At 52.4% G+C, this 26,712-nt stretch overlaps 1 protein-coding gene and 1 long non-coding RNA gene across 10 annotated transcripts in view; one reads left to right on the top strand and one right to left on the bottom strand.

Moving 5' to 3' along the window:
- LOC140426974 (uncharacterized) overlaps positions 1-2,667 on the bottom strand; it is a 166,704-nt gene extending 164,037 nt beyond the window's left edge. Inside the window, exon 1 of the long non-coding RNA XR_011948355.1 lies at positions 2,444-2,667. This is a non-coding gene — a long non-coding RNA (uncharacterized lncRNA). The remainder of the gene's footprint in view (positions 1-2,443) is intronic.
- Positions 1-26,712, top strand: part of LOC140426973 (myotilin-like) — a 467,248-nt gene that overhangs the window by 197,758 nt on the left and 242,778 nt on the right. For 3 of the 9 annotated variants that reach the window (XM_072512319.1, XM_072512318.1, XM_072512310.1), the window contains exons 1-2: positions 10,896-11,049; positions 11,659-11,724. In XM_072512319.1, coding sequence (XP_072368420.1) covers positions 11,698-11,724 — 27 coding nt within the window. In that variant the 5' untranslated portion in view covers positions 10,896-11,049; positions 11,659-11,697. Of the gene's footprint in view, positions 1-1,948; positions 2,093-10,775; positions 11,050-11,430; positions 11,520-11,658; positions 11,725-26,712 lie in introns of those variants that run through there. The other 6 variants (XM_072512314.1, XM_072512312.1, XM_072512311.1 and 3 more) reach the window with 5 other exon arrangements.

The raw sequence follows: 26,712 nt of genomic DNA, 5'->3' as shown, positions 1-26,712 counted from the left end.
ATGAACTGGTGGGAATTATCAAAGACAAATACCTGGTGCCTTCTGACAATAACAAACCACGAGTTAGCCACCCACACAAATGACAAAGACCATCTGATTCCCAGACAGTGTATCAACAACCTTTCTTTCCAAGAACAATCCCACAGTGGAACAAGCTGTCAAAGAAATTGTCATAACCCCATCACTTGGCATCTTCCAGGCTCATCTAATGATCATCTTAATTTATGAAATTTCTGCTATTATCAATATCATATAATGGGTCATGTCTGGGTCAGCTAACGCTCATGACATTCGTAAATGTTGGCTGAAATGTTACTCTGTGATGCAAACACAGCCATAGCAGAGGAAGAATCTGCTTTGATATTCCTAGCTAGTTTAACCTCATATTTTATTTGTTTCTCCTTTTTATCAACTTTTTGGTGGCCCTTTGCTGGTTTATAAAATACACCTCATCCTTAGACTTACTACAATCCTTTGCAACATTATACGCCTCTTCTTTTAATCTCATATTATCCTTACTTTCCTTAGTAAACCACGGATGGATCTTTCTCGCTGAGCTTTTGTTTTTCAATGTATTTTCGTTGAACATTTCGAATTGTTTCTTTAAATGTTTCCCACTGTTTATTTACCGTCATAACTTTCAGTCCATTTGCCCAATCACCTTCAGTCAGCTTTCCCCTCACACCTATATAATTAGCGTTATTTAAGTTAAGATTCTTGTTTGTGCTCTGAATATATCTCTTTCAAACATAATGTAGGAGTCAATTGTATTATGATCACTATTTCCCAGTGGATCTTTGACCATACATACTAATTAACCCTGCCTTATTGCACAATACTAGGCCTAAATAGTTTTTTCCCTAATTGGTTCTACAACATTTTTCTTGAGGAAACTGTCATAAAAGTATTCAACAAACTCATCTTCCAGACCACCTTTACCAATTTGATTGGCCCAGTCTATATGAAGATTAAAGTTCCCAGAACCTTTAACTTTTTTACAAGCTCCAATAATTCTTGTTTAATACTATATTTTGTTAAGAGTGACCTTTGGCCAATGTTAATTGCGTAGGCTTGTAAAACAAAATATTTTAATTTATAGCACCTCGGAGTAAGACAGGTAGACAGAGAAGTTGAAAAAAAGTAGGGTTGACTGACGGAGTAAAAAACAAATAGACAAGCAAGCAGACATTACCCCTTTACTCATTTTAGTTTGATGTTTTCACAGTAAACCAACCTTGTTTGCAAGGGAGGATAGGAGGAGAGGAGGCGGAGGGGTTGTGGCTTTGCACTACCTGCCCTTGAGGAAAGTGAGTTCAATGGAGGAGTGAATGGAGGGCTACAGGCACAATGAATGTAGGTCAAAAGCAAGTGTGAGGGCAGGAGATATGTATGGAGGTAGTAGTTAGAAGGGAAAAACACAGGGAATGTTACATAGGACATACAGTGCAGAAGGAGGTCATTTGGCCCATCGAGTCTGCACCGACCCACTTAAGCCCTCACTCCCACCATATCCCCATGACCCAATAACCCCTCCTAACCTTTTTCTTTTGGTCACTACGGGCAATATATCATGGCCAATCCACCTAACCTGCACGTCTTTGGACTGTGGGAGGAAACCGGAGCACCCAGAGGAAACCCACGCAGTCATGGGGAGAGCGTGCAGACTCCGCACAGACAGTGACCCAGCGGGGAATCGAACCTGGGACCCTGGCGCTGTGAAGCCACAGTGCTAGCCACTTGTGCTACCATGCTGCCCACGTGTGGCCGTGCCTACGTGTTAAGAAGCAGAAGGGATTGTGGGAACAATGGTAGTGAGGAGATGGGCGAAGCAGATTAATGAGGGAGATAGCAGGAGAACTGCTGAGAGCTGCATTTTCCGAAAATACCCTCCCCTTAAAAAGCTTGCAGCTGTTGGTGACTCCTTTCCCTGTCATGCTACATTTTATAGCTAACCAATTCCAACCTAAAAAGGAAAGAAACAAGAAAATTGCAAAGAGACAAGCAGCAGAGGACAAAAATAATAACAACATGGAGAGTTAAATGAGAGAGGTGGGTTGAACAAGAGGACAGAAGCATAAGAAGCGAGTGACAGGTAAGAAAGTGATCATATCCTCCAATTTATCATGTGATCACCACATGAGATCAGCAGATATCTGTTAAACATGCATTTATCAGACTTCAGGCAATCGGGTTCTTGGTGCTGTAAGTAGAAAATGGAGAAGCAAGCAATTCGGGGTTTTCTTCTGAGGTGGAAGTTTAAAAACATGACAAAAGATAAATTTCCCTCACCAACAATTAATCTGAAACTAACTTGGGGATATTTACGATTGAACTTTTTGACCTTACAGGGACAGAGAAATAGTTGCACCTTAGCAACAGAATATTACTTTGTATAGTCATCTAACATCTCTGTTGCTATAAAGCTGAACACCATCTGACTTACCAAGAGCAATCCCACAGGCGACATTTGATAATTATAGCTGTGTTGAAATTGAGAAGTAGTCCATAAAGGATTAAATATTATATAAAACACACAGTTGTGCATGACATGAGTAAGATGTCATTTTTTGGGGATGTTCTTGATATTTATTTGTTGCAAATTAACCTGCCTTCTGTAGAGAGAGAAAAGAAAAAAAAAGCTGGATCACAGAGTAATAAACCTCTTGCAGTTCCTTCAGTCGCACTATAGATTGTGGTTAATGGTCAGTCAACATTCTGTCTGGTTCACATCCAACAGAACGATGCGTGAGACCGTTGCAGCTGTTAGAAATATCTGTTTCACTCCTTGGCAAACCAAGAGACAAGTTACAGCCAAATATCAAAGAAAGCGTTTGGAGGAACTGTTCTCTTGTTTATCAAAAAGTATCCTAGAGCTTTTTTCTATAACTTGCACAATCCAGTTTAGGATTACACCATAATTCATCTTGATTTCAAGAAACGCTTTGGAATTATATTTCCTGGATATAATTTTATTATCAGAAACTTTAACCCTATTAAAGGTCCTAAATTTAATATGATTGATTGAAGCATAAATATAGAACAAGGGCCTAGAGGGCTGGATTGCCACTAACTAAAGTTATCAGAAATAATAATGATAAATGAGTTCTTTCAGTTTCAGTCTTGCTCGAGTTAAAATGCCTGATTTTCAATGATTGCCAAACATTTAACGAGCTGAACTGTATCTTGTAAACATCAGCTTTGTGCTCTTAGCCGCATGTTTCTTGGAAGTGCGTTGTTCACTGGCGGTGGAATACACCACTCCCGCTGCTTGTCAAGGGGATTTCCCACTGAAGCCACCTCACTCCGCCGGGAAACCCATGGGTGGGGGTGCGCTGCCAGCGGGAAAAGAAAATCCCAATGGCCAGAGAATTCTGGCCAGTGTGACAAAAATAGGTATTTTTGTTTATAAGGTCAATATCATTGGTTTAGTTTCTTTCACAATGGTACCTTCATAGTTAAAACTAGACACAGCGGAAGGAATGAATCCTTTGTGGCTAATAAATGTCAACACCTAGATCCACAAATTCTGCTGCTGCAAGTAGTTGTTTTGACTAGATGGTTTGGTCATATTTGAAATGTTTAAGTAGCCATGCTTTACAATTCCAACCCATTGGCACAGAAGCATTTGTTGATTCAGTATTAGAAATGGCTATCAATCTATTGAGAGATACATATTTTTTTTTAAATTCCTGCCTTATAACTGTGAATAGTTTTGAATGATATTTCCTCAGCTGATTTTCTCCCAGAGAGCAATTTGTCTAAAGCTAACAGAGGCCCAGTCTCTGTTAGCTGTACATACAAAGTGGCATGTGAGAGTACCTTTAAGAAATGGATGTTTAAGCAATGTACCTTTAGGAAATGGAGCTGATCATATTACTGAAGTTATGTCAGAGGGTGGGGGAGCTGAGCTCACTTCTGCTTTTGATTTCACTTTTGAGGAGAAAGCTGGGAGTGTCTGTGTGTTTTGCTGAGAGCTGCAGGAAGACACAGAGCTGCTCTGTTGATGTCTGCAAATCCAAAGACTATAAACATATTGAATGTAACCTCATGTCTGTTTTTGAAGGTGTGAAGTCTTTTGGATGTTTAAAGGAACAGTTTGAAGGATTATTTAGTGTTAGTCTTTTGGGGTTATCTTTGAAGTAATGGGTGTTAAGATATTCAATGTTTGTTTTTAAAAGGTTAACTTGAGTTCATAGAATAAACATTGTTTTGTTTTAAAAACCATTTGTCCATAATTGTTGTATCACACCTGGAGAGTACACCGTGTGCTCCCCACACCACAATCTATTAAAAGTTGGGTCGGTTGAACTCCATGAAACACTTTGGGGTTCTGTAAACCCGGACCCATAAAAATTGGGGGCCCGAGGGCGATAAAAGTCTATCTATTGGATTAGCTTAGTGAACTTAAAGACAGAGATGGGTGAGCATATTGTTGTTGCTTTTCAGGTGTGGTATTTTAGTTTAAGTGGGGAGTGTGTTGTGGATAAGGGCTTTTTCAGAGGCTCAGAAGATTTTGGGGGTGGAGACGGTCACATGCAGTACCTTACAGACAGAGACTAAAAGCAGGCTGTTAGATTTGGCAAAAACATTGCAGTTAACATTACCTGACAAATGCGAAAAGATGAGGTAATTATGGCGGTGGTTAAGCATTTAAAGTTGCCTGAGATACCGTTTGATTCATTGGAAATGGCAAAAATTCAGTTGCAAATTAAACAAATGGAACATAAGAAAGAATTAAAGCAGCTTGAATACGAAAGAGCGAGAGAGGAAAAAGAAAGAGAGAGAGAGGAAAAAGAAAAGGAGAGAGAAGAAATGAGAAAAGAAAGAATTGCCCTAGCAGAACAAAACAAAAATGAAAGGGCGATACAGATCAGGGAAAAAGATAAAGAGAGAGAGTTTGAACTTCAGAAAATGGACATGAAACATGACAGTCAGTTAAAATTGGCAGACGTAAAAGGAAACGTACAGTTGGATGATAGTGATGAGGATAGTGAGAAAGAGTGTCAGAGTAGAAGGGTGGTGGGAATCTATTTAAATATGTCCAAGCATTGCCAAGGTTTGACGAGAAGGAAGTAGTAGCCTTTTTCATTTCATTTGAGAAGGTAGCTAAACAAATGAAATGGCCACAGGACATGTGGGTGTTACTGATTCAAACAAAGCTGGTAGGTCGAGCTAGTGAAGTCTTTGCATCACTACCGGAGGAGGTATCTGGAACGTATGAGGAGGTGAAAAAAATCCATCTTGGGTGCATATGAGCTAGTGCCTGAAGTGTACAGACAAAGGTGTAGAAATTTAAGGAAATAATTTGGTCAAACATACATGGAGTTTGAAAGCCTCAAACAGAGTAATTTTGATAGGTGGATAAGGGCTTTGAAAATAGACCAAACGTATGAAGCTCTCAGAGAAATTATAATTTTTGAGGAGTTTGAAAATTCAGTTCCTGATGTAGTGAGAACTCATGTGGAAGAACAGAGGGTTAAAACTGTGAGATTAGCAGCAGAAATGGCAGGTGATTATGAATTAGTTCATAAATCAAAGCTTGGTTTCCGACATCAGTTTCAGCCTGTGAGGGATAGAAACTGGGGACATGAGAAATACTCAAGTGGTGAAGGTAAAGGTGATCTGATGGGAGATAATAAGGTAAGTGTACCTAAGATTTAAAAAGAAATCCAGGAGGATGGAAAAGAAATGAAAAGTTTCAAATGTTTTCACTGTGATAAACTAGGCCATGTAAAGTCACAGTGTTGGTAGTTGAAGAAAAGCACTGGGAAGGCTGATGTGGTAAAACAGGATAAGACAGTGGGGTTTGTTAGAGTGGTAAAGGAAAGCCCAAGTGAAGCGAAGGAGGTGCAAAAGATTGTACAGCCTGATCAAGAGGTGATTTATAAGAAGGTGCCAGACCTCTTTAAAGAATTTACTTGTGTGGGTAAAGTTTACTCATGTGTATCAGGAGGAGCAGGTAAAGAAGTCACAATTTTAAGAGATACAGGAGCTAGTCAATCTTTAATGGTAAGAGATGAGGAATTATGTAATTTGGGAAGAATGTTGCCAGAAAAGGTGGTAATATGTGGAATTCAAGGTGAGAGGAGTAGCGTTCCATTATATAAGGTAAGGTTGGAGTGGTGAAGAGTGAAGAGTGGTGAAGTGATAGTAGGAGTAATAGAGAAACTATCTTGTCTAGGAATACAGTTTATCTTGGGTAATGATATAGCTGGATCGCAGGTGGGAGTGATGCCTACTGTGCTTGATAAGCCAGTGGAAAATCAGACAACTGAAGTATTGAAGGACGCATATCCTGGGATTTTTCCGGATTGTGTAGTAACAAGGTCGCAAAATCACAGGTTAAGACAAGAGGAGAAATCAAAGAGTGAAGATGAAGTTGAAGTGCAATTATCAGAAACGATTTTTGATCAGATGGTTGAAAAAGATCAAGAATAGGTGGAGGATCAGGCGGATATTTTTAGTTCGGGAAAATTGGCGGAGTTACAACAGAAAGATGTAGAAATAAAACGGATATATCTGAAAGCATATACGGAAGAGGAATCTGCGAGTATACCAGAGTGTTATTACCGTAAAAGTGATGTCTTGATGAGAAAATGGAGACCTGTACATATGCAGGCAGATGAAAAGTGGGCAGAAGTTCATCAAGTAGTATTGCTGGTAGGGTATAGAAAGGAGGTGTTGCGAATGGCACATGAGGTACCAGTGGGAGGTCATTTGGGGATAAGGAAAACTCAAGCTAAAATCCAAAAACATTTTTATTGGCCTGGACTACATAAAGATGTAGTTACATTTTGTCAATCATGTCACACATTTTAAGTGATAGGGAAACCTCAAGCAGTGATAAAACCAGCACCCTTAATACCCATTCCAGCATTTGAGGAACCTTTTACAAGAGTCCTAATTGATTGTGCAGGGCCGCTTCCTAAAACAAAAAGTGGGAGTCAATATCTTTTGACGATAATGGATGTGTCTACTAGGTTTCCAGAGGCCATTCCAGTACGTAATATTACAGCTAAATAGATTGTGGAGGAGTTTCTTAAATTCTTTACTAGATATGGACGACCCACAGAAATTCAATCGGATCAAGGATCAAATTTTACTTCAAGGTTATTCAAAGAAGTTATGGATAGTTTAGGAATAAAACAATTTAAATCAACTGCGTACCATCCAGAATCGCAGGGAGCATTAGAAAGTGGCATCAGACATTAAAGACAATGTTGAGGGCTTATTGTCAAGATTATCCAGAGGATTGGAATAAAGGACTCCATTCGTACTGTTTGCAATTAGGGATGCACCCAATGAGTCAACCAAATTTAGTCCTTTTGAACTAATTTTTGGTCATGAGGTAAGAGGACCACTTAAATTGATTAACGAAAAATTGGTGGGTGAGAAATCGGAAATTACACTATTGGATTACGTGGCAAATTTTAGGGAACGATTAAATAGAGCAGGTGAATTGGCTAGACAACATTTGAAAGTTGCACAAAACGTGATGAAACGGGTAGTGGCCAAGAACTCCAAAGTTCGTAGTTTTGCCAGTGGTAGGTGAACCTTTAAAAGCTAGGTTTTGTGGACCGTATCAGATTGCAAGGAAATTAAGTGAGGTGAATTATGTGGTTAAAAACACCAGATAGAAGGAAGACTCACCGAGTGTGTCATGTGAATATGCTTAAAAGGTACTTTGAAAGGGAAGGAGAGAAAAAGGAGGTTTTAATGATTCTAACTCAAAGTGACGAATCAAATCCAGATGACTGTGAATTTGACAGACCTCAAATTAAATTGGAAAATGGGGATGTTCTTAAAAATTGGGATAAATTGTTGAGTTATCTTCCAGAGTAAAAACAAACTGACCTGAAAGAGTTATTGATATCACATGGGCAAGTTTGTAGAGATAAATTGGGAAGTACTAAATTGGCTATACATGATGTAGATGTGGGAAATGCTGTTTCAATAAAACAACATCCATATAGACTTAACCCTTTAAAATTGGCACAGGTTAACAAAGAGATTGAGAGTATGCTTAAAAATGGCATAATTGAAGTAGGTTGCAGCCAATGGAGCTCACCCATAGTGATGGTACCTAAACCAGACGGTACCCAATGGTTGTGTGTGGACTATAGAAAGGTGAATGCAGTTACAAGAACGGACTCTTAGCCTATCCCATGTTTGGAGGATTGCATTGAGAAAGTGGGACAATCCGCTTTTATTTCCAAATTGGATTTACTTAAAGGTTACTAGCAGGTACCTTCATCCGAAAGGGCGAAGGAGATTTCAGTTTCTGTGACTCCAGATGGTATATACATCGGCGATCTGGTAGTTTTCAGCCAAACATGGAAAGAACATTTAAAATATCTTATGGAGTTATTCGATTGACTTCAGGAGGCGGGTTTGGTGATAAACCTAGCCAAAAGTGAATTTGGAAAAGCCCAAGTTACTTTCCTTGAGGAGTTTTCGATACCCTCAAGACGACAGGAAATAATGTGATTTCTTGGCATGAGTGGATTTGATCGAACATTTGTGCAAACGTTTTGTAGCGTGATTGCTCCACTGATGGACTTGCTTAAGAAACATCGAAAATTTCAATGGATAGCGGAGATTCAACATGCATTTGACTGCCTGAAAACTGTGGTAACTGATACTCCTGTATTGGAGAATTGCAAGGGACTCTGTGATCAGATTGAACTGAAGTATCTAACTTTAAAGAGAAATGCGGAGGCGTAGAGGAATGGATGGATCGTGCAGAGACTTTCTTGTTCAAAGAGACTGTCAATCGGGAAGTATTTCGGTTGGAGGAAGAAGAACGAAAAAAGAAAAAAAATGGACTATATTATTATACCTGTTTACGTGTGTTTTTTTTTTGAACTGGTAAAGTGTTTTTACTGTGTGCATTTCTTAATTGATGGTGCAAAGGTGAAAAATGAAACCATCTGGAAGTTGATGGGTTTTTTTTTCTTGGGGGGAGGTGTTATGTGAGAGTACCGTTAAGAAATGGATGTTTAAGCAATGTACCTTTAAGAAATGGAGTTGATCATATTATTGAAGTGATGTCAGAGGGTGGAGGGAGCTGAGCTCACTTCTGCTTTTGGTTTCAGTTTTGAGGAGAAAGCTGGGAATGTCTGTGTGTTTTGCTGAGTGCTGCAGGAAGACACAGAGCTGCTCTGTTGATGTCTGTAAATCCAAATACTATAAATATATTGAATGTAACCTCATGTCTATTTTTGAAGGTGTGAAGTCTTTTGGATGTTTGAAGGAACAGTTTGAAGGATTATTAGTGTTGTAGTCTTTTGGGGTTATCTTTGAAGTAATGGGTGTTAAGATATTCAATGTTTGTTTTTAAAAGGTTAACTTGAGTTCATAGAATAAACATTGTTTTGTTTAAAAACCATTTGTCCATTTCTGCTGTATCACACCTGGAGAGCACGCTGTGTGCTTCCCACACCACAATCTATTAAAAGTTGTGGGTCAGTTGAACTCCATGAAACACTTTGGGGTTCTGTAAACCAGGACCCATAACAAAAGCATGGGTGTCAAGATGATTTCACAATGGGAAATTGTTTTTATTGTTTCAACTTTTGCCAATATTCTACCAGGAAGGAATGCTATTAATTTACTTGGTTAAGGATAATAGATTTGTCTGCTGGTTATTAACCTGAACCGTGGTTTAAGAGAGTGTTCACTCTTACGGCGATATGGGGATTATGCAATGGTATCTGATATGTTTCAGTAAGCCAAGAGTAGAGGCCTGGGCTCTCTGTTTAGAAGCAAAGGCTAATTTTTATGAAACACAAGGGGAAATTACAGAAGTCCCCAGTGAAACTAACCCACAGGAGAATATGTTGCTCAAAAATCCCAAACAAGTAATGGAAAGCTTCTAAACTTGTGCAGGCTACTGACCAAATTATTACCGTGCATGATCTGCTAATCATTTGCTGTCGTTGCACTATGAGTAATAAATAACAAGCCAAAAAAAAAGCCCATTGGATATTGTTTCACAGACGCGCAGGTTTATATGTTACAACATACAAATGACATGTAGTACTCTGGAGTATGACTAATCCCAGTTTAGCAAAGTGAACTCTAAGGTCCATGAAACATTAGAAAAGGTTAATGGTAGCTGTGACTCACTTATACACATATATTGTTGATAATTAACCTGATGGATGCAACAATATGTAAATAAAACACAAAACAACCAATTACCAGATGTACAATTCATTCAATTTAACATAAAACTGTTTTGCCTATAATTTAAAATGGGAAGCAACTGATAAAATATCAGAAATTACCCAGTTTTAGTGAGTTTGGAATTTTTCAGCACAATTTTTATCCTTTTGCTAAAATGAACTAACATTTTTGTTTTGATTTCTATTTTGCTGTTTGCTCAACACATCCAGAAATCCCATTGAATTAAACTGGCATCAAGTTACAAATGCTGTGCTCCCGTATACATAGGGTCAAATTCTGTCCTTTTCAGAGGAGTTATGATCACATTTACTGAAGGCTAGCACTAGCATACAGCACGTGTGACGCAAGTAGAATGATTTACATTCTGTGCTTTGTAATATTGTAGGTAAAGAAAACTTTGAAATACGGTATGAAAACGATTTTAGAAAATAGCTATCTGCTACATACAATGAAGGCTATTTTTATTAAGTATTTGTATGAAGCAATAATTGCCTAAAGATTCAAATTTTACACTTCACTGGCTATATACTGTTTCAAAATGATTTATTAGACATCCTGATAACAACAGAATACTCTCTCAAATATAGATCTGGAAATTCAAATCCAGCCTGAAGTGATATTTAAACTCCACTGCTACAACGGGGAGAGGAGTGGTTGGAGACACATATCTTGGCCAACCACTGAATAACATAGAGGAGGAGCAACAGTAAAAGGCAAGCTCTCTGTCTTGTATTAACATGGTGCAGTACATAGAACAGCACTGAAAGTGGCAGTACCATTGGGAACATTTGCCGTTTTAATTGTACAGCTAATGTTGGATTTACAATAGTAAAACGTTAGCAAGCAAAGCTAAACAATTTCGTAAGTGATCATTATCAAGCTTGTTACTGGATGTGTTGTCTTTTGATACATTGTGGCTCACGGAGGCAGCACCTTGGAGTATCGAACCTGTGTTATCATGGACTGAAGAAATGCAGGTTAGATTCCTCCTTCCCCAAGCCACGCAGCTGAATTCCAATTTTAGCTGCATCAATGGGGATAGGCCTGGATTCTGCTCAGTAACCTCCAAGGGGAAATGAATAGAACTGGAGGCAACATTACCTCTTACAGGCAAATGCTTCGTCATTCACCCACTCTCTCAGGAATTACAGGATCAGCAAAAGCCCGAGATGGTGAAATACAGAATTGTTTTTGACCTTGCAAAACAAAGTGCCCAGCTTAGCCATACAGAAAATCTTTTTTAAGTATTGCAGAAAATAGAAAGATGCAATATTATTTGACCAAGCTTTTGTGTCCATCATCAAAATTGACAAGATATAGATTAACTGAAAGTGAGAACTATTTTCCAAGGCCAAACTACCTCTGATAAAACAGATTTTTCACTTTCAATCCTTTTGACAATCCATGTTCAATCATGTGGGAGCAGCAAATAATTCTATAAAGTGATAACCTGATTTTATTGTATTCCAGAGGGGCTGTTGATACTGAAGAAGCCTGATATTAAGATCCATGTACTACGGAAAGCATCATGCCACAGTAAGTATGGAAAACTGGAAGCTGTTATTGTATAATTGTTTTCGATTTTCTTTTCAAACCTGGAGTGAAGGCTACGTGTCAATGTGGTCATTCCCAATAAAGTCAAACTTGAGGTCATTCCAAACTCTGCTGACCATGTTCTTGCACCGAAGCCCCATTCACCGACCTCTCTATGCTCGCCCACCTACAATGGTTCCCGGTGAAGCAACGCCTCGATTTTAAAATTCTCACCTTCTTTTCAATTCCCTCCAAGGCCTCCTACAACAATAACAGAAAATACGGGACAATCTCAGCAGGTCTGAGATTTCTACAGTTGTGTGAGAGAGTGCATGGAGCAGTGGGACTGGATAGAGAGCCAGCAATAGGGAGAGATTGACAAATATGTCATGGGCAGAAAGACAAAGGGAATGTAAGTGGCGGAGATAATGATTGAGAAGGTTGCTGATGGTGCACATTGAAAGATCAGAATGTGTTAATGGCAGAACAAAGGTGAACAGTATGTCAAAGAATAACCTGGAACAGGGAACACATGGAGGGGGAGCCAGGCGCGTGGGGTGAGATGAGGCATTGTTCCTCCAGTTTGCACTGGGCTTCACTGGAACATTGTAGCGTGCCAAGGATGGACATATGGACTTGAGAACAAGATGGTGAGTTGAAATGGCAAGCGACAGGGAGGTCTGGGTCCTGCTTGCAAACAAATCGAAGATGTTGTGAAAGCGGTGACTCAGTCTGCGTTTAGTCTCTCCAATGTAGAGTAGACCACATTGGGAGCAATAGACCAGATCGAAGGAGGTGCATGGGAAGCGCTGCCTTGCCTGAAAGGAGTGTTTCGGCCCTTGGATGGTGAGCAGAGGTAAAGCTAATGTTGAGAGTTGGGATGAGGTAAAGGGGCAAGTGTTACACCTTCTGCGATTACATGGGAAGGTACTGTGGGAGGAGGGTGAGCTGTTGGGGTTGATGGAGGAGTGGACCAGTGTATCCTGGAGGGAAAGATCCTTGAAGAAAAAATTATAATGTTTTCCTTTTTTTAAATTTAGAGTACCCAATTATTTTTCTTCCAATTAAGGGGCAATTTAGCATGGCTAATCCACCTATCCTGCACATTATTGGGTTGTGGGGGTGAGACCCATGCAGACATGGGGAGAACGTGCAAACTCCACACGGACAGTAATCCGGTACCGGGATCGAACCGGAGTCCTCAGCGCCGTAGGCAGCAGTGCTAACCACCGTGCTACCCTGTCACTGCGGAATGCTAATGGGGAGGGAGGGCAAAATGTGTTTGGTGGTGGCATCATTGTGGAGTTGGCAGAACAGGCAGTGGATGATTGTTTGAATGCAGAGGCTGGTGGGATGAAACGTGAGGACACGGGCATCCTAACCTTGTTCTGGGAGGGAGGGGAAGGGTGAGAGCAAAGATGCGGGAGATGGGTCAGACATGGTTGAGAGCCCCGTCGACCACAATTAAGAAAAATTGAATTGGGTGAGCACTATCCAGTGGGAGGGGGTGAGCACTATCCAGGGGGAGGGGGTGACCACTATCTGGAGAGGGAGGGGGTGAGCGCTATCCAGGGGGAGGGGTGAGCACTATCCAGGGGGAGGGGGTGAGCACTATCCAGGGGGAGGGAGTGAGCACTGTCTAGGGGGAGGTGGTGAGCACCATCCAGGGGGAGGGGGTGAGCACTATCTGGAGAGGGAGGGGGTGAGCACTATCTAGGGGGAGGGGTGAGCACGATCCAGGGGGAGGGGGTGAGCACTGTCCAGGGGGAGGTGGTGAGCACTATCTAGGGGGAGGGGGTGACCACTATCTGGAGAGGGAGGGGGTGAGCGCTATCCAGGGGGAGGGGTGAGCATTATCCAGGGGGAGGGGGTGAGCACTATCCAGGGGGAGGGGTGAGCACTATCCAGGTGGAGGGGGTGAGCACTATCCAGGGGGAGGGAGTGAGCACTATCCAGGGGGAGGTGGTGAGCACTATCCAGGGGGAGGGAGTGAGCACTGTCCAGGGGGAGGTGGTGAGCACCATCCAGGGGGAGGGGTGAGCACTATCCAGGGGGAGAGGGTGAGCACTGTCCAGGGGGCGGGGGAGAGCACTATCTGGAGAGGGAGGGGGTGAGCACTATCCAGGGGGAGGGGTGAGCACTATCCAGGGGGAGGGGGTGAGCACTGTCCAGGGGGAGGGTGTGTGCACTATCCAGGGGGAGGGAGTGAGCACTGTCCAGGGGGAGGTGGTGAGGACCATCCAGGGGGAGGGGTGAGCACTATCCAGGGGGAGTGGGTGAGCACTATCCAGGGGGAGAGGGTGAGCACTGTCCAGGGGGAGGGGGAGAGCACTATCTGGTGAGGGAGGGGGTGAGCACTATCCAGGGGGAGGGGTGAGCACTATCCAGGGGGAGGAGGTGAGCACTGTCCAGGGGGAGGGGGTGAGAACTATCCAGGGGGAGGGGGTGAGCACTGTCCAGGGGGAGGGGGTGAGCACTGTCCAGGAGGAGGGGCTGAGCACTATCCAGGGGGAGGGGGTGAGCACTATCCAGGGGGAGTGGGTGAGCACTATCCAGGGGGAGGGGGTGAGCACTATCCAGGGGGAGGGAGTGAGCACTATCCAGGGGGAGAGGGTGAGCACTATCCAGGGGGAGGGGGTGAGCACTATCCAGGGGGAGGGGGTGAGCACTATCCAGGGGGAGGGGGTGAGCACTATCCAGGGGGAGGGAGTGAGCACTATCCAGGGGGAGGGGGTGAGCACTATCCAGGGGGAGGGGGTGAGCACTATCCAGGGGGAGGGGGTGAGCACTATCCAGGGGGAGAGGGGGAGCACTATCAGGAGATGGAGGGGGTGAGCACAATCCAGGGGGAGGGGGTGATCACTATCCAGAGGGAGGGAGTGTGCATTATCTGGAGAGGGAGGGGGGTGAGCACTATCCAGGGGGAGGGGGTGTGCACTATCCAGGGGGAGGGGTGAGCACTATCCAGGGGGAGGGGGTGTGCACTATCCAGGGGGAGGGGGTGAGCACTCTCCAGGGGGAGGGGGTGAGCACTATCCAGGGGGAGGGGGTGAGCACTATCCAGGGGGAGGGGTGAGCACTATCCAGGGGGAGGGGGCAGCACTATCCAGGGGGAGGGGGTGAGCACTATCCAGGGGGAGGGGGTGTGCACTATCCAGGGGGAGGGGGTAAGCACAATCCAGGGGGAGGGGGGAGCACAATCCAGGGGGAGGGGGTGGGCACTATCCAGGGGGAGGGGGTGAGCACTATGCAGGAGGAGGGAGTGTGCATTATCTGGAGAGGGAGGGGGGTGAGTACTATCCAGGGGGAGGGGGTGTGCACTATTCAGGGGGAGGGGTGAGCACTATCCAGGGGGAGGGGGGTGAGCACTATCCAGGGGGAGGGGGTGTGCACTATCCAGGGGCAGGGGTGAGCACTATCCAGGGGGAGGGGGTGTGCACTATCCAGGGGGAGGGGTGAGCACTATCCAGGGGGAGGGGGTGTGCACTATCCAGGGGGAGGGGGTGAGCACTATCCAGGGGGAGGGGGTGAGCACTATCCAGGGGGAGGGGGTGAGCACTATCCAGGGGGAGGGAGTGAGCACTATCTGGAGATGGAGGGGGTGAGCACTATCCAGGGGGAGGGGGTGAGCACTATCCAGGGGGAGGGGTGAGCACTATCCAGGGGGAGGGGGTGAGCACTCTCCAGGGGGAGGGAGTGAGCACTATCCAGGGGGAGAGGGTGAGCACTATCCAGGGGGAGGGGGTGAGCACTATCCAGGGGGAGGGAGTGTGCATTATCTGGAGAGGGAGGGGGGTGAGCACTATCCAGGGGGAGGGGGTGTGCACTATTCAGGGGGAGGGGTGAGCACTATTTAGGGGGAGGGGGTGTGCACTATCCAGGGGGAGAGGGTGAGCACTATCCAGGGGGAGGGGGTGAGCACTATCCAGGGGGAGGGGGTGAGCACTATCCAGGAGGAGGGTGTGAGCACTATCCATGGGGAGGGAGTGTGCATTATCTGGAGAGGGAGGGGGGTGAGCACTATCCAGGGGGAGGGGGTGTGCACTATCCAGGGGGAGGGGTGAGCACTATCCAGGGGGAGGGGGGAGCACTATCCAGGGGGAGAGGGTGAGCACTATCCAGGGGGAGGGGGTGAGCACTATCCAGGGGGAGGGGGTGAGCACTATCCAGGGGGAGGGGGTGAGCACTATCCAGGGGGAGGGGTGAGCACTATCCAGGGGGAGGGGGTGAGCACTATCCAGGGGGAGGGGGTGAGCACTATCCAGGGGGAGGGGTGAGCACAATCCAGGGGGAGGGGTGGGCACTATCCAGGGGGAGGGGGTGAGCACTCTCCAGGAGGAGGGAGTGTGCATTATCTGGAGAGGGAGGGGGGTGAGCACTATCCAGGGGGAGGGGGTGTGCACTACCCAGGGGGAGGGATGAGCACTATCCAGGGGGAGGGGGTGTGCACTATCCAGGGGGAGGGGTGAGCAATATCCAGGGGAGGGGGAGCACTATCCAGGGGGTGAGGGTGAGCACTATCCAGGGGGAGGGGGTGAGCACTATCCAGGGGGAGGGGGTGAGCACTATCTAGGGGGAGGGGGAGAGCACTATCCAGGGGGAGGGGTGAGCACTATCCAGGGGGAGGGGGGAGCACTATCCAGGGGGAGGGGGTGAGCACAATCCAGGGGGAGGGGTGAGCACAATCCAGGGGAGGGGTGGGCACTATCCAGGGGGAGGGGGTGAGCACTATCCAGGAGGAGGGTGTGAGCACTATCCAGGGGGAGGGGGTGTGCACTACCCAGGGGGAGGGGGTGTGCACTATCCAGGGGGAGGGGTGAGCACTATCCAGGGGGAGGGGGTGTGCACTATCCAGGGGGAGGGGTGAGCACTATCCAGGGGGAGGGGGAGCACTATCCAGGGGGAGGGGGTGAGCACTATCCAGGGGGAGGGGGTGAGCACTATCCAGGGGGAGGGGGTGAGCACAATCCAGCGAGAGGGATGAGCACAATCCAGGGGGAGCGGTGGGTACTATCCAGGGGGAGGGGTGAGCACTATCCAGGGGGAGGGGGTGAGCACTATCCAGGGGGAGGGGTGAGCACTATCCAGGGGGAGGGGGAGCACTATCCGGGGGAGGGGGTGAGCACTATCCAGGGGGAGGGGTGAGCACAATCCAGGGGAAGGGGTGGGCACTATCCAGGGGGAGGGGGTGAGCACTCTCCAGGAGGAGGGAGTGTGCATTATCTGGAGAGGGAGGGGGGTGAGCTCTATCCAGGGGGAGGGGGTGTGCACTATCCAGGGGGAGGGGTGAGCACTATCCAGGGGGAGGGGGTGTGCACTATCCAGGGGGAGGGGTGAGCACTATCCAGGGGGAGGGGTGAGCACTATCCAGGGGGAGGGGGTGAGCAATATCCAGGGGGAGGGGGTGTGCACTATCCAGGGGGAGGGGTGAGCACTGTCCAGGGGGAGGGGGAGCACTATCCAGGGGGAGAGGGTGAGCACTATCCAGGGGGAGGGAGTGAGCACTATCCAGGGGGAGGGGGTGAGCACTATCCAGGGGGAGGGGGTGAGCACTATCCAGGGGGAGGGGTGAGCACTATCCAGGGGGAGGGGGTGAGCACTCTCCAGGGGGAGGGAGTGAGCACTATCCAGGCGGAGAGGGTGAGCACTATCCAGGGGGAGGGGGTGAGCACTATCCAGGGGGAGGGGGTGAGCACTATCCAGGGGGAGGGGGTGAGCACTATCCAGGGGGAGGGGGTGAGCACTATCCAGGGGGAGGGAGTGAGCACTATCTGGATATGGAGGGGGTGAGCACTATCCAGGGGGAGGGCGTGATCACTATCCAGGGGGAGGGAGTGTGCATTATCTGGAGAGGGAGGGGGGTGAGCACTATCCAGGGGGAGGGGGTGTGCACTATTCAGGGGGAGGCGTGAGCACTATTTAGGGGGAGGGGGTGTGCACTATCCAGGGGGAGAGGGTGAGCACTATCCAGGGGGAGGGGGTGAGCACTATCCAGGGGGAGGGGGTGAGCACAATCCAGGGGGAGGGGGTGAGCACTATCCAGGGTGAGGGCTGAGCACTATCCAGGGGGAGGGGGAGCACTATCCAGGGGGAGGGGGTGAGCACTATCCAGGGGGAGGGGTGTGCACTATCCAGGGGGAGGGGGTGAGCACAATCCAGGGGGAGGGTTGAGCACAATCCATGGGGAGGGGTGGGCACTATCCAGGGGGAGGGGGTGAGCACTATCCAGGAGGAGGGTGTGAGCACTATCCATGGGGAGGGAGTGTGCATTATCTGGAGAGGGAGGGGGGTGAGCACTATCCAGGGGGAGGGGGTGTGCACTATCCAGGGGGAGGGGTGAGCACTATCCAGGGGGAGGGGGGAGCACTATCCAGGGGGAGAGGGTGAGCACTATCCAGGGGGAGGGGGTGAGCACTATCCAGGGGGAGGGGGTGAGCACTATCCAGGGGGAGGGGGTGAGCACTATCCAGGGGGAGGGGTGAGCACTATCCAGGGGGAGGGGGTGAGCACTATCCAGGGGGAGGGGGTGAGCACTATCCAGGGGGAGGGGTGAGCACAATCCAGGGGGAGGGGTGGGCACTATCCAGGGGGAGGGGGTGAGCACTCTCCAGGAGGAGGGAGTGTGCATTATCTGGAGAGGGAGGGGGGTGAGCACTATCCAGGGGGAGGGGGTGTGCACTACCCAGGGGGAGGGATGAGCACTATCCAGGGGGAGGGGGTGTGCACTATCCAGGGGGAGGGGTGAGCACTATCCAGGGGGAGGGGTGAGCACTATCCAGGGGGAGGGGGTGAGCACTATCCAGGGGGAGGGGGTGTGCACTATCCAGGGGGAGGGGTGAGCACTATCCAGGGGAGAGGGGAGCACTATCCAGGGGAGAGGGTGAGCACTATCCAGGGGGAGGGGGTGAGCACTATCCAGGGGGAGGGGGTGAGCACTATCTAGGGGGAGGGGGTGAGCACTATCCAGGGGGAGGGGTGAGCACTTTCCAGGGGGAGGGGGGAGCACTATCCAGGGGGAGGGAGTGAGCACAATCCAGGGGGAGGGGTGAGCACAATCCAGGGGAGGGGTGGGCTCTATCCAGGGGGAGGGGGTGAGCACTATCCAGGAGGAGGGTGTGAGCACTATCCAGGGGGAGGGGGTGTGCACTACCCAGGGGGAGGGGGTGTGCACTATCCAGGGGGAGGGGTGAGCACTATCCAGGGGGAGGGGGTGTGCACTATCCAGGGGGAGGGGTGAGCACTATCCAGGGGGAGGGGGAGCACTATCCAGGGGGAGGGGGTGAGCACTATCCAGTGGGAGGGGGTGTGCACTATCCAGGGGGAGGGGGTGAGCACAATCCAGCGAGAGGGATGAGCACAATCCAGGGGGAGCGGTGGGTACTATCCAGGGGGAGGGGTGAGCACTATCCAGGGGGAGGGGGTGAGCACTATCCAGGGGGAGGGGTGAGCACTATCCAGGGGGAGGGGGAGCACTATCCAGGGGGAGGGGGTGAGCACTATCCAGGGGGAGGGGTGAGCACAATCCAGGGGAAGGGGTGGGCACTATCCAGGGGGAGGGGGTGAGCACTCTCCAGGAGGAGGGAGTGTGCATTATCTGGAGAGGGAGGGGGGTGAGCGCTATCCAGGGGGAGGGGGTGTGCACTATCCAGGGGGAGGGGTGAGCACTATCCAGGGGGAGGGGGTGAGCACTCTCCAGGGGGAGGGAGTGAGCACTATCCAGGCGGAGAGGGTGAGCACTATCCAGGGGGAGGGGGTGAGCACTATCCAGGGGGAGGGGGTGAGCACTATCCAGGGGGAGGGGGTGAGCACTATCCAGGGGGAGGGGGTGAGCACTATCCAGGGGGAGGGAGTGAGCACTATCTGGATATGGAGGGGGTGAGCACTATCCAGGGGGAGGGCGTGATCACTATCCAGGGGGAGGGAGTGTGCATTATCTGGAGAGGGAGGGGGGTGAGCACTATCCAGGGGGAGGGGGTGTGCACTATTCAGGGGGAGGCGTGAGCACTATTTAGGGGGAGGGGGTGTGCACTATCCAGGGGGAGAGGGTGAGCACTATCCAGGGGGAGGGGGTGAGCACTATCCAGGGGGAGGGGGTGAGCACAATCCAGGGGGAGGGGGTGAGCACTATCCAGGGTGAGGGCTGAGCACTATCCAGGGGGAGGGGGAGCACTATCCAGGGGGAGGGGGTGAGCACTATCCAGGGGGAGGGGTGTGCACTATCCAGGGGGAGGGGGTGAGCACAATCCAGGGGGAGGGTTGAGCACAATCCATGGGGAGGGGTGGGCACTATCCAGGGGGAGGGGGTGAGCACTATCCAGGAGGAGGGTGTGAGCACTATCCATGGGGAGGGAGTGTGCATTATCTGGAGAGGGAGGGGGGTGAGCACTATCCAGGGGGAGGGGGTGTGCACTATCCAGGGGGAGGGGTGAGCACTATCCAGGGGGAGGGGGGAGCACTATCCAGGGGGAGAGGGTGAGCACTATCCAGGGGGAGGGGGTGAGCACTATCCAGGGGGAGGGGGTGAGCACTATCCAGGGGGAGGGGGTGAGCACTATCCAGGGGGAGGGGTGAGCACTATCCAGGGGGAGGGAGTGAGCACTATCCAGGGGGAGGGGGTGAGCACTATCCAGGGGGAGGGGTGAGCACAATCCAGGGGGAGGGGTGGGCACTATCCAGGGGGAGGGGGTGAGCACTCTCCAGGAGGAGGGAGTGTGCATTATCTGGAGAGGGAGGGGGGTGAGCACTATCCAGGGGGAGGGGGTGTGCACTACCCAGGGGGAGGGATGAGCACTATCCAGGGGGAGGGGGTGTGCACTATCCAGGGGGAGGGGTGAGCACTATCCAGGGGGAGGGGTGAGCACTATCCAGGGGGAGGGGGTGAGCACTATCCAGGGGGAGGGGGTGTGCACTATCCAGGGGGAGGGGTGAGCACTATCCAGGGGAGAGGGGAGCACTATCCAGGGGAGAGGGTGAGCACTATCCAGGGAGAGGGGGTGAGCACTATCCAGGGGGAGGGGGTGAGCACTATCTAGGGGGAGGGGGTGAGCACTATCCAGGGGGAGGGGTGAGCACTTTCCAGGGGGAGGGGGGAGCACTATCCAGGGGGAGGGAGTGAGCACAATCCAGGGGGAGGGGTGAGCACAATCCAGGGGAGGGGTGGGCTCTATCCAGGGGGAGGGGGTGAGCACTATCCAGGAGGAGGGTGTGAGCACTATCCAGGGGGAGGGGGTGTGCACTACCCAGGGGGAGGGGGTGTGCACTATCCAGGGGGAGGGGTGAGCACTATCCAGGGGGAGGGGGTGTGCACTATCCAGGGGGAGGGGTGAGCACTATCCAGGGGGAGGGGGAGCACTATCCAGGGGGAGGGGGTGAGCACTATCCAGTGGGAGGGGGTGAGCACTATCCAGTGGGAGGGGGTGTGCACTATCCAGGGGGAGGGGGTGAGCACAATCCAGCGAGAGGGATGAGCACAATCCAGGGGGAGCGGTGGGTACTATCCAGGGGGAGGGGTGAGCACTATCCAGGGGGAGGGGGTGAGCACTATCCAGGGGGAGGGGTGAGCACTATCCAGGGGGAGGGGGAGCACTATCCAGGGGGAGGGGGTGAGCACTATCCAGGGGAGGGGTGAGCACAATCCAGGGGAAGGGGTGGGCACTATCCAGGGGGAGGGGGTGAGCACTCTCCAGGAGGAGGGAGTGTGCATTATCTGGAGAGGGAGGGGGGTGAGCGCTATCCAGGGGGAGGGGGTGTGCACTATCCAGGGGGAGGGGTGAGCACTATCCAGGGGGAGGGGGTGTGCACTATCCAGGGGGAGGGGTGAGCACTATCCAGGGGGAGGGGTGAGCACTATCCAGGGGGAGGGGGTGAGCACTATCCAGGGGGAGGGGGTGTGCACTATCCAGGGGGAGGGGTGAGCACTATCCAGGGGGAGGGGGAGCACTATCCAGGGGGAGAGGGTGAGCACTATCCAGGGGGAGGGAGTGAGCACTATCCAGGGGGAGGGGGTGAGCACTATCCAGGGGGAGGGGGTGAGCACTATCCAGGGAAAGGGGTGAGCACTATCCAGGGGGAGGGGGAGCACTATCCAGGGGGAGGGGGTGAGCACAATCCAGGGGGAGGGGTGAGCACTATCCAGGGGGAGGGGGTGAGCACAATCCAGGTGGAGGGATGAGCACAATCCAGGGGGAGGGGTGGGCACTATCCAGGGGGAGGGGGTGAGCACTATCCAGGGGGAGGGGGTGAGCACTATCCAGGGGGAGGGGGTGAGCACTATCCATGGGGAGGGGGTGTGCACAATCCACGGGGAGGGGGTGAGCACAATCCAGGGGGAGGGGTGAGCACAATCCAGGGGGAGGGGTGGGCACTATCCAGGGGGAAGGGTGAGCACTATCCAGGGGGAGGGGGTGAGCACTATCCAGGGGGAGGGGGTGAGCACTATCCAGGGGGAGGGGGTGAGCACTATCTGGAGAGGGAGGGGTTGAGCACTATCCAGGGTGAGGGGGTGTGCACTATCCATGGGGAGTGTGTGCATAATCCAGGGGGAGGGGGTAAGCACAATCCAGGGGGAGGGGGTAAGTACAATCCAGGGGGCGGGGGTAAGTACAATCCAGGGGGAGGGGTGAGCACAATCCAGGGGGAGGGTTCGGCACTATCCGGGGGGGGGGGGGGTGGTGAGCACTATCCAGGGGGAGGGGGTGTGCACTACCCAGGGGGAGGGGGTGTGCACTATCCAGGGGGAGGGGTGAGCACTATCCAGGGGGAGGGGGTGTGCACTATCCAGGGGGAGGGGTGAGCACTATCCAGGGGGAGGGGGAGCACTATCCAGGGGGAGGGGGTGAGCACTATCCAGTGGGAGGGGGTGTGCACTATCCAGGGGGAGGGGGTGAGCACAATCCAGCGAGAGGGATGAGCACAATCCAGGGGGAGCGGTGGGTACTATCCAGGGGGAGGGGTGAGCACTATCCAGGGGGAGGGGGTGAGCACTATCCAGGGGGAGGGGTGAGCACTATCCAGGGGGAGGGGGAGCACTATCCAGGGGGAGGGGGTGAGCACTATCCAGGGGGAGGGGTGAGCACAATCCAGGGGAAGGGGTGGGCACTATCCAGGGGGAGGGGGTGAGCACTCTCCAGGAGGAGGGAGTGTGCATTATCTGGAGAGGGAGGGGGGTGAGCGCTATCCAGGGGGAGGGGGTGTGCACTATCCAGGGGGAGGGGTGAGCACTATCCAGGGGGAGGGGGTGTGCACTATCCAGGGGGAGGGGTGAGCACTATCCAGGGGGAGGGGTGAGCACTATCCAGGGGGAGGGGGTGAGCACTATCCAGGGGGAGGGGGTGTGCACTATCCAGGGGGAGGGGTGAGCACTATCCAGGGGGAGGGGGAGCACTATCCAGGGGGAGAGGGTGAGCACTATCCAGGGGGAGGGAGTGAGCACTATCCAGGGGGAGGGGGTGAGCACTATCCAGGGGGAGGGGGTGAGCACTATCCAGGGAAAGGGGTGAGCACTATCCAGGGGGAGGGGGAGCACTATCCAGGGGGAGGGGGTGAGCACAATCCAGGGGGAGGGGTGAGCACTATCCAGGGGGAGGGGGTGAGCACAATCCAGGTGGAGGGATGAGCACAATCCAGGGGGAGGGGTGGGCACTATCCAGGGGGAGGGGGTGAGCACTACCAAGGGGGAGGGGGTGAGCACTATTCAGGGGGAGGGGGTGAGCACTATCCATGGGGAGGGGGTGTGCACAATCCACGGGGAGGGGGTGAGCACAATCCAGGGGGAGGGGTGAGCACAATCCAGGGGGAGGGGTGGGCACTATCCAGGGGGAGGGGGTGAGCACTATCCAGGGGGAGGGGGTGAGCACTATCCAGGGGGAGGGGGTGAGCACTATCCAGGGGGAGGGGGTGAGCACTATCCAGGGGGAGGGGGTGAGCACTATCTGGAGAGGGAGGGGTTGAGCACTATCCAGGGTGAGGGGGTGTGCACTATCCATGGGGAGTGTGTGTGCATAATCCAGGGGGAGGGGGTAAGCACAATCCAGGGGGAGGGGGTAAGTACAATCCAGGGGGAGGGGTGAGCACAATCCAGGGGGAGGGTTCGGCACTATCCAGGGGGGGGGGTGGTGAGCACTATCCAGTGGGAGGGGGTGATCACTATCCAGTGGGAGGGAGTGTGCATTATCTGGAGAGGGAGGGGGGTGAGCACTATCCAGGGGGAGGGGGTGTGCACTATCCAGGGGGAGGGGTGAGCACTATCCAGGGGGAGGGGTTGTGCACTATCCAGGGGGAGGGGTGAGCACTATCCAGGGGGAGGGGTGAGCACTATCCAGGGGGAGGGGGTGAGCACTATCCAGGGGGAGGGGGTGTGCACTATCCAGGGGGAGGGGTGAGCACTATCCAGCGGGAGGGGGGAGCACTATCCAGGGGGAGGGGTGAGCACTATCCAGGGAAAGGGGTGAGCACTATCCAGGAGGAGGGGGGAGCACATTCCAGGGGGAGGGGGTGAGCACAATCCAGGGGGAGGGGTGAGCACTATCCAGGGGGAGGGGGTGAGCACTATCCAGGGGGAGGGGGTGAGCACTATCCAGGGGGAGGGGGTGAGCACTATCCATGGCGAGAGGGTGTGCACAATCCAGGGGGAGGGGGTGAGCACAATCCAGGGGGAGGGGTGAGCACAATCCAGGGGGAGGGGTGGGCACTATCCAGGGGGAAGGGTGAGCACTATCCAGGGGGAGGGGGTGAGCACTATCCAGGAGGAGGGGGTGAGCACTATCCAGTGGAGGGGGTGAGCACTATCCATGGGGAGGGGGTGTGCACTATCCAGGGGGAGTGGGTGTGCACTATCCAGGGGGAGGGGTGAGCACCATCCAGGGGGAGGGGGGTGCACTATCCAGGGGGAGGGTTGGGCACTATACAGCGGGGGGGGGGGGGGTGAGCACTATCCAGGGGGAGGGGGGTGCACTATCCGGGGGGAGGGGGTGAGCACTATCCAGGGGGAGGGGGTGAGCACTATCCAGGGGGAGGGGGTGAGCACTATCGAGGGGGAGGGGGTGAGCACAAGCCAGGGGGAGTGGGTGAGCACTATCCAGGGGGAGTGGGTGTCCACTATCCAGGGGGAGGGGCTGAGCACTATCCAGGGGGAGGGGCTGAGCACGATCCAGGGGGAGGGGGTGAGCACTGCCCAGGGGGAGGGCGTGAGCACTATCTTGGGGGAGGCGGTGAGCACTATCCAGGGGGAGGGGGTGTGCACTATCCAGAGGGAGGGAGTGAGCACTATCCAGGGGGAGGGGGTAGGCACTATCCAGGGGGAGGGGGTGAGCACTATCCAGGGGGAGGGAGTGAGCACTATCCAGGGGGAGGGGGTGAGCACTATCCAGGGGGAGGGGGTGGGCACTATCCAGGGGGAGGGGTGGAGCACTATCTGGAGATGGAGGGGGTGAGCACTATCCAGGGGGAGGGGGTGATCACTATCCAGGGGGAGGGAGTGTGCATTATCTGGAGAGGGAGGGGGGTGAGCACTATCCAGGGGGAGGGGGTGTGCACTAACCAGGGGGAGGGGTGAGCACTATCCAGGGGGAGGGGGTGTGCACTATCCAGGGGGAGGAGTGAGCACTATCCAGGGGAAGGGGGTGAGCACTCTCCAGGGGGAGGGGGTGAGCACTATCCAGGGGGAGGGGGTGAGCACTATCAGGGGGAGGGGGTGAGCACTATCCAGGGTGAGGGGTGAGCACTATCGAGGGGGAGGGGGCAGCACTATCCAGGGGGAGGGGGTGAGCACAATCCAGGGGGAGGGGTGAGCACAATCCAGGGGGAGGGGGTGAGCACTATCCAGGAGGAGGGGGTGAGCACTATCCAGGGGGAGGGAGTGTGCATTATCTGGAGAGGGAGGGGGGTGAGCACTATCCAGGGGGAGGGGGTGTGCACTATCCAGGGGGAGGGGTCAGCATCTTCCAGGGGGAGGGGGTGTGCAATATCCAGGGGGAGGGGTGAGCACTATCCAGGGGGAGGGGGAGCACTTTCCAGGGGGAGGGGGTCAGCACTATCCAGGGGAGGGGGTGAGCACTATCTGGAGAGGGAGGTGGTGAGCACTATCCAGGGGGAGGGGGTGTGCACTATCCATGGGGAGGGTGTGTGCACTATCCAGGGGGAGGGGGTGTGCACTATCCAGGGGGAGGGGTGAGCACTATCCAGGGGGAGGGGGGTGCACTATCCAGGGGGAGGGGATGAGCCCTATCCAGGGAGAGGGGGTGAGCACTATCCAGGGGGAGGAGGTGAGCACTATCCAGGGCGAGGGATGAGCACAATCCAGAAGTAGGGGCTGAGCACTATCCAGGGGGAGGGGCTGAGCACGATCCAGGGGGAGGGGGTGAGCACTACCCAGGGGGAGGGCGGGAGCACTATCTAGCGGGAGGCGGTGAGCACTATCCAGGGGGAGGGGGTGTGCACTATCCAGGGGGAGGGAGTGAGCACTATCCAGGGGGAGGGGGTGAGCACTATCCAGGGGGAGGGGGTGAGCACTATCCAGGGGGAGGGAGTGAGCACTATCCAGGGGGAGGGGGTGAGCACTATCCAGGGGGAGGGAGTGGGCACTATCCAGGGGGAGGGGGTGAGCACTATCTGGAGATGGAGGGGGTGAGCACTATCCAGGGAGAGGGGGTGATCCCTATCCAGGAGGAGGGAGTGTGCATTATCTGGAGAGGGAGGGGGGTGAGCACTATCCAGGGGGAGGGGGTGTGCACGAACCAGGGGGAGGGGTGGGCACTATCCGGGGGAGGGGGTGAGCACTATCCAGGGGGAGGGGTGAGCACTATCGAGGGGGAGGGGGCAGCACTATCCAGGGGGAGGGGGTGGGCACTATCCAGGGGGAGAGGGTGTGCACTATCCAGGGGGACGGGGTGAGCCGAATCCAGGGGAGGGGTGAGCACAATCCAGGGGGAGGGGGTGAGCACTATCCAGGAGGAGGGGGTGAGCACTATCCAGGGGGAGGGAGTGTGCATTATC

The sequence above is a fragment of the Scyliorhinus torazame genome, chromosome 7 (assembly GCF_047496885.1).
Source record: "Scyliorhinus torazame isolate Kashiwa2021f chromosome 7, sScyTor2.1, whole genome shotgun sequence".
NCBI classification, from domain to species: Eukaryota; Metazoa; Chordata; class Chondrichthyes; order Carcharhiniformes; family Scyliorhinidae; genus Scyliorhinus; species Scyliorhinus torazame.
This window is presented reverse-complemented; position numbering and strand designations above follow the sequence as displayed.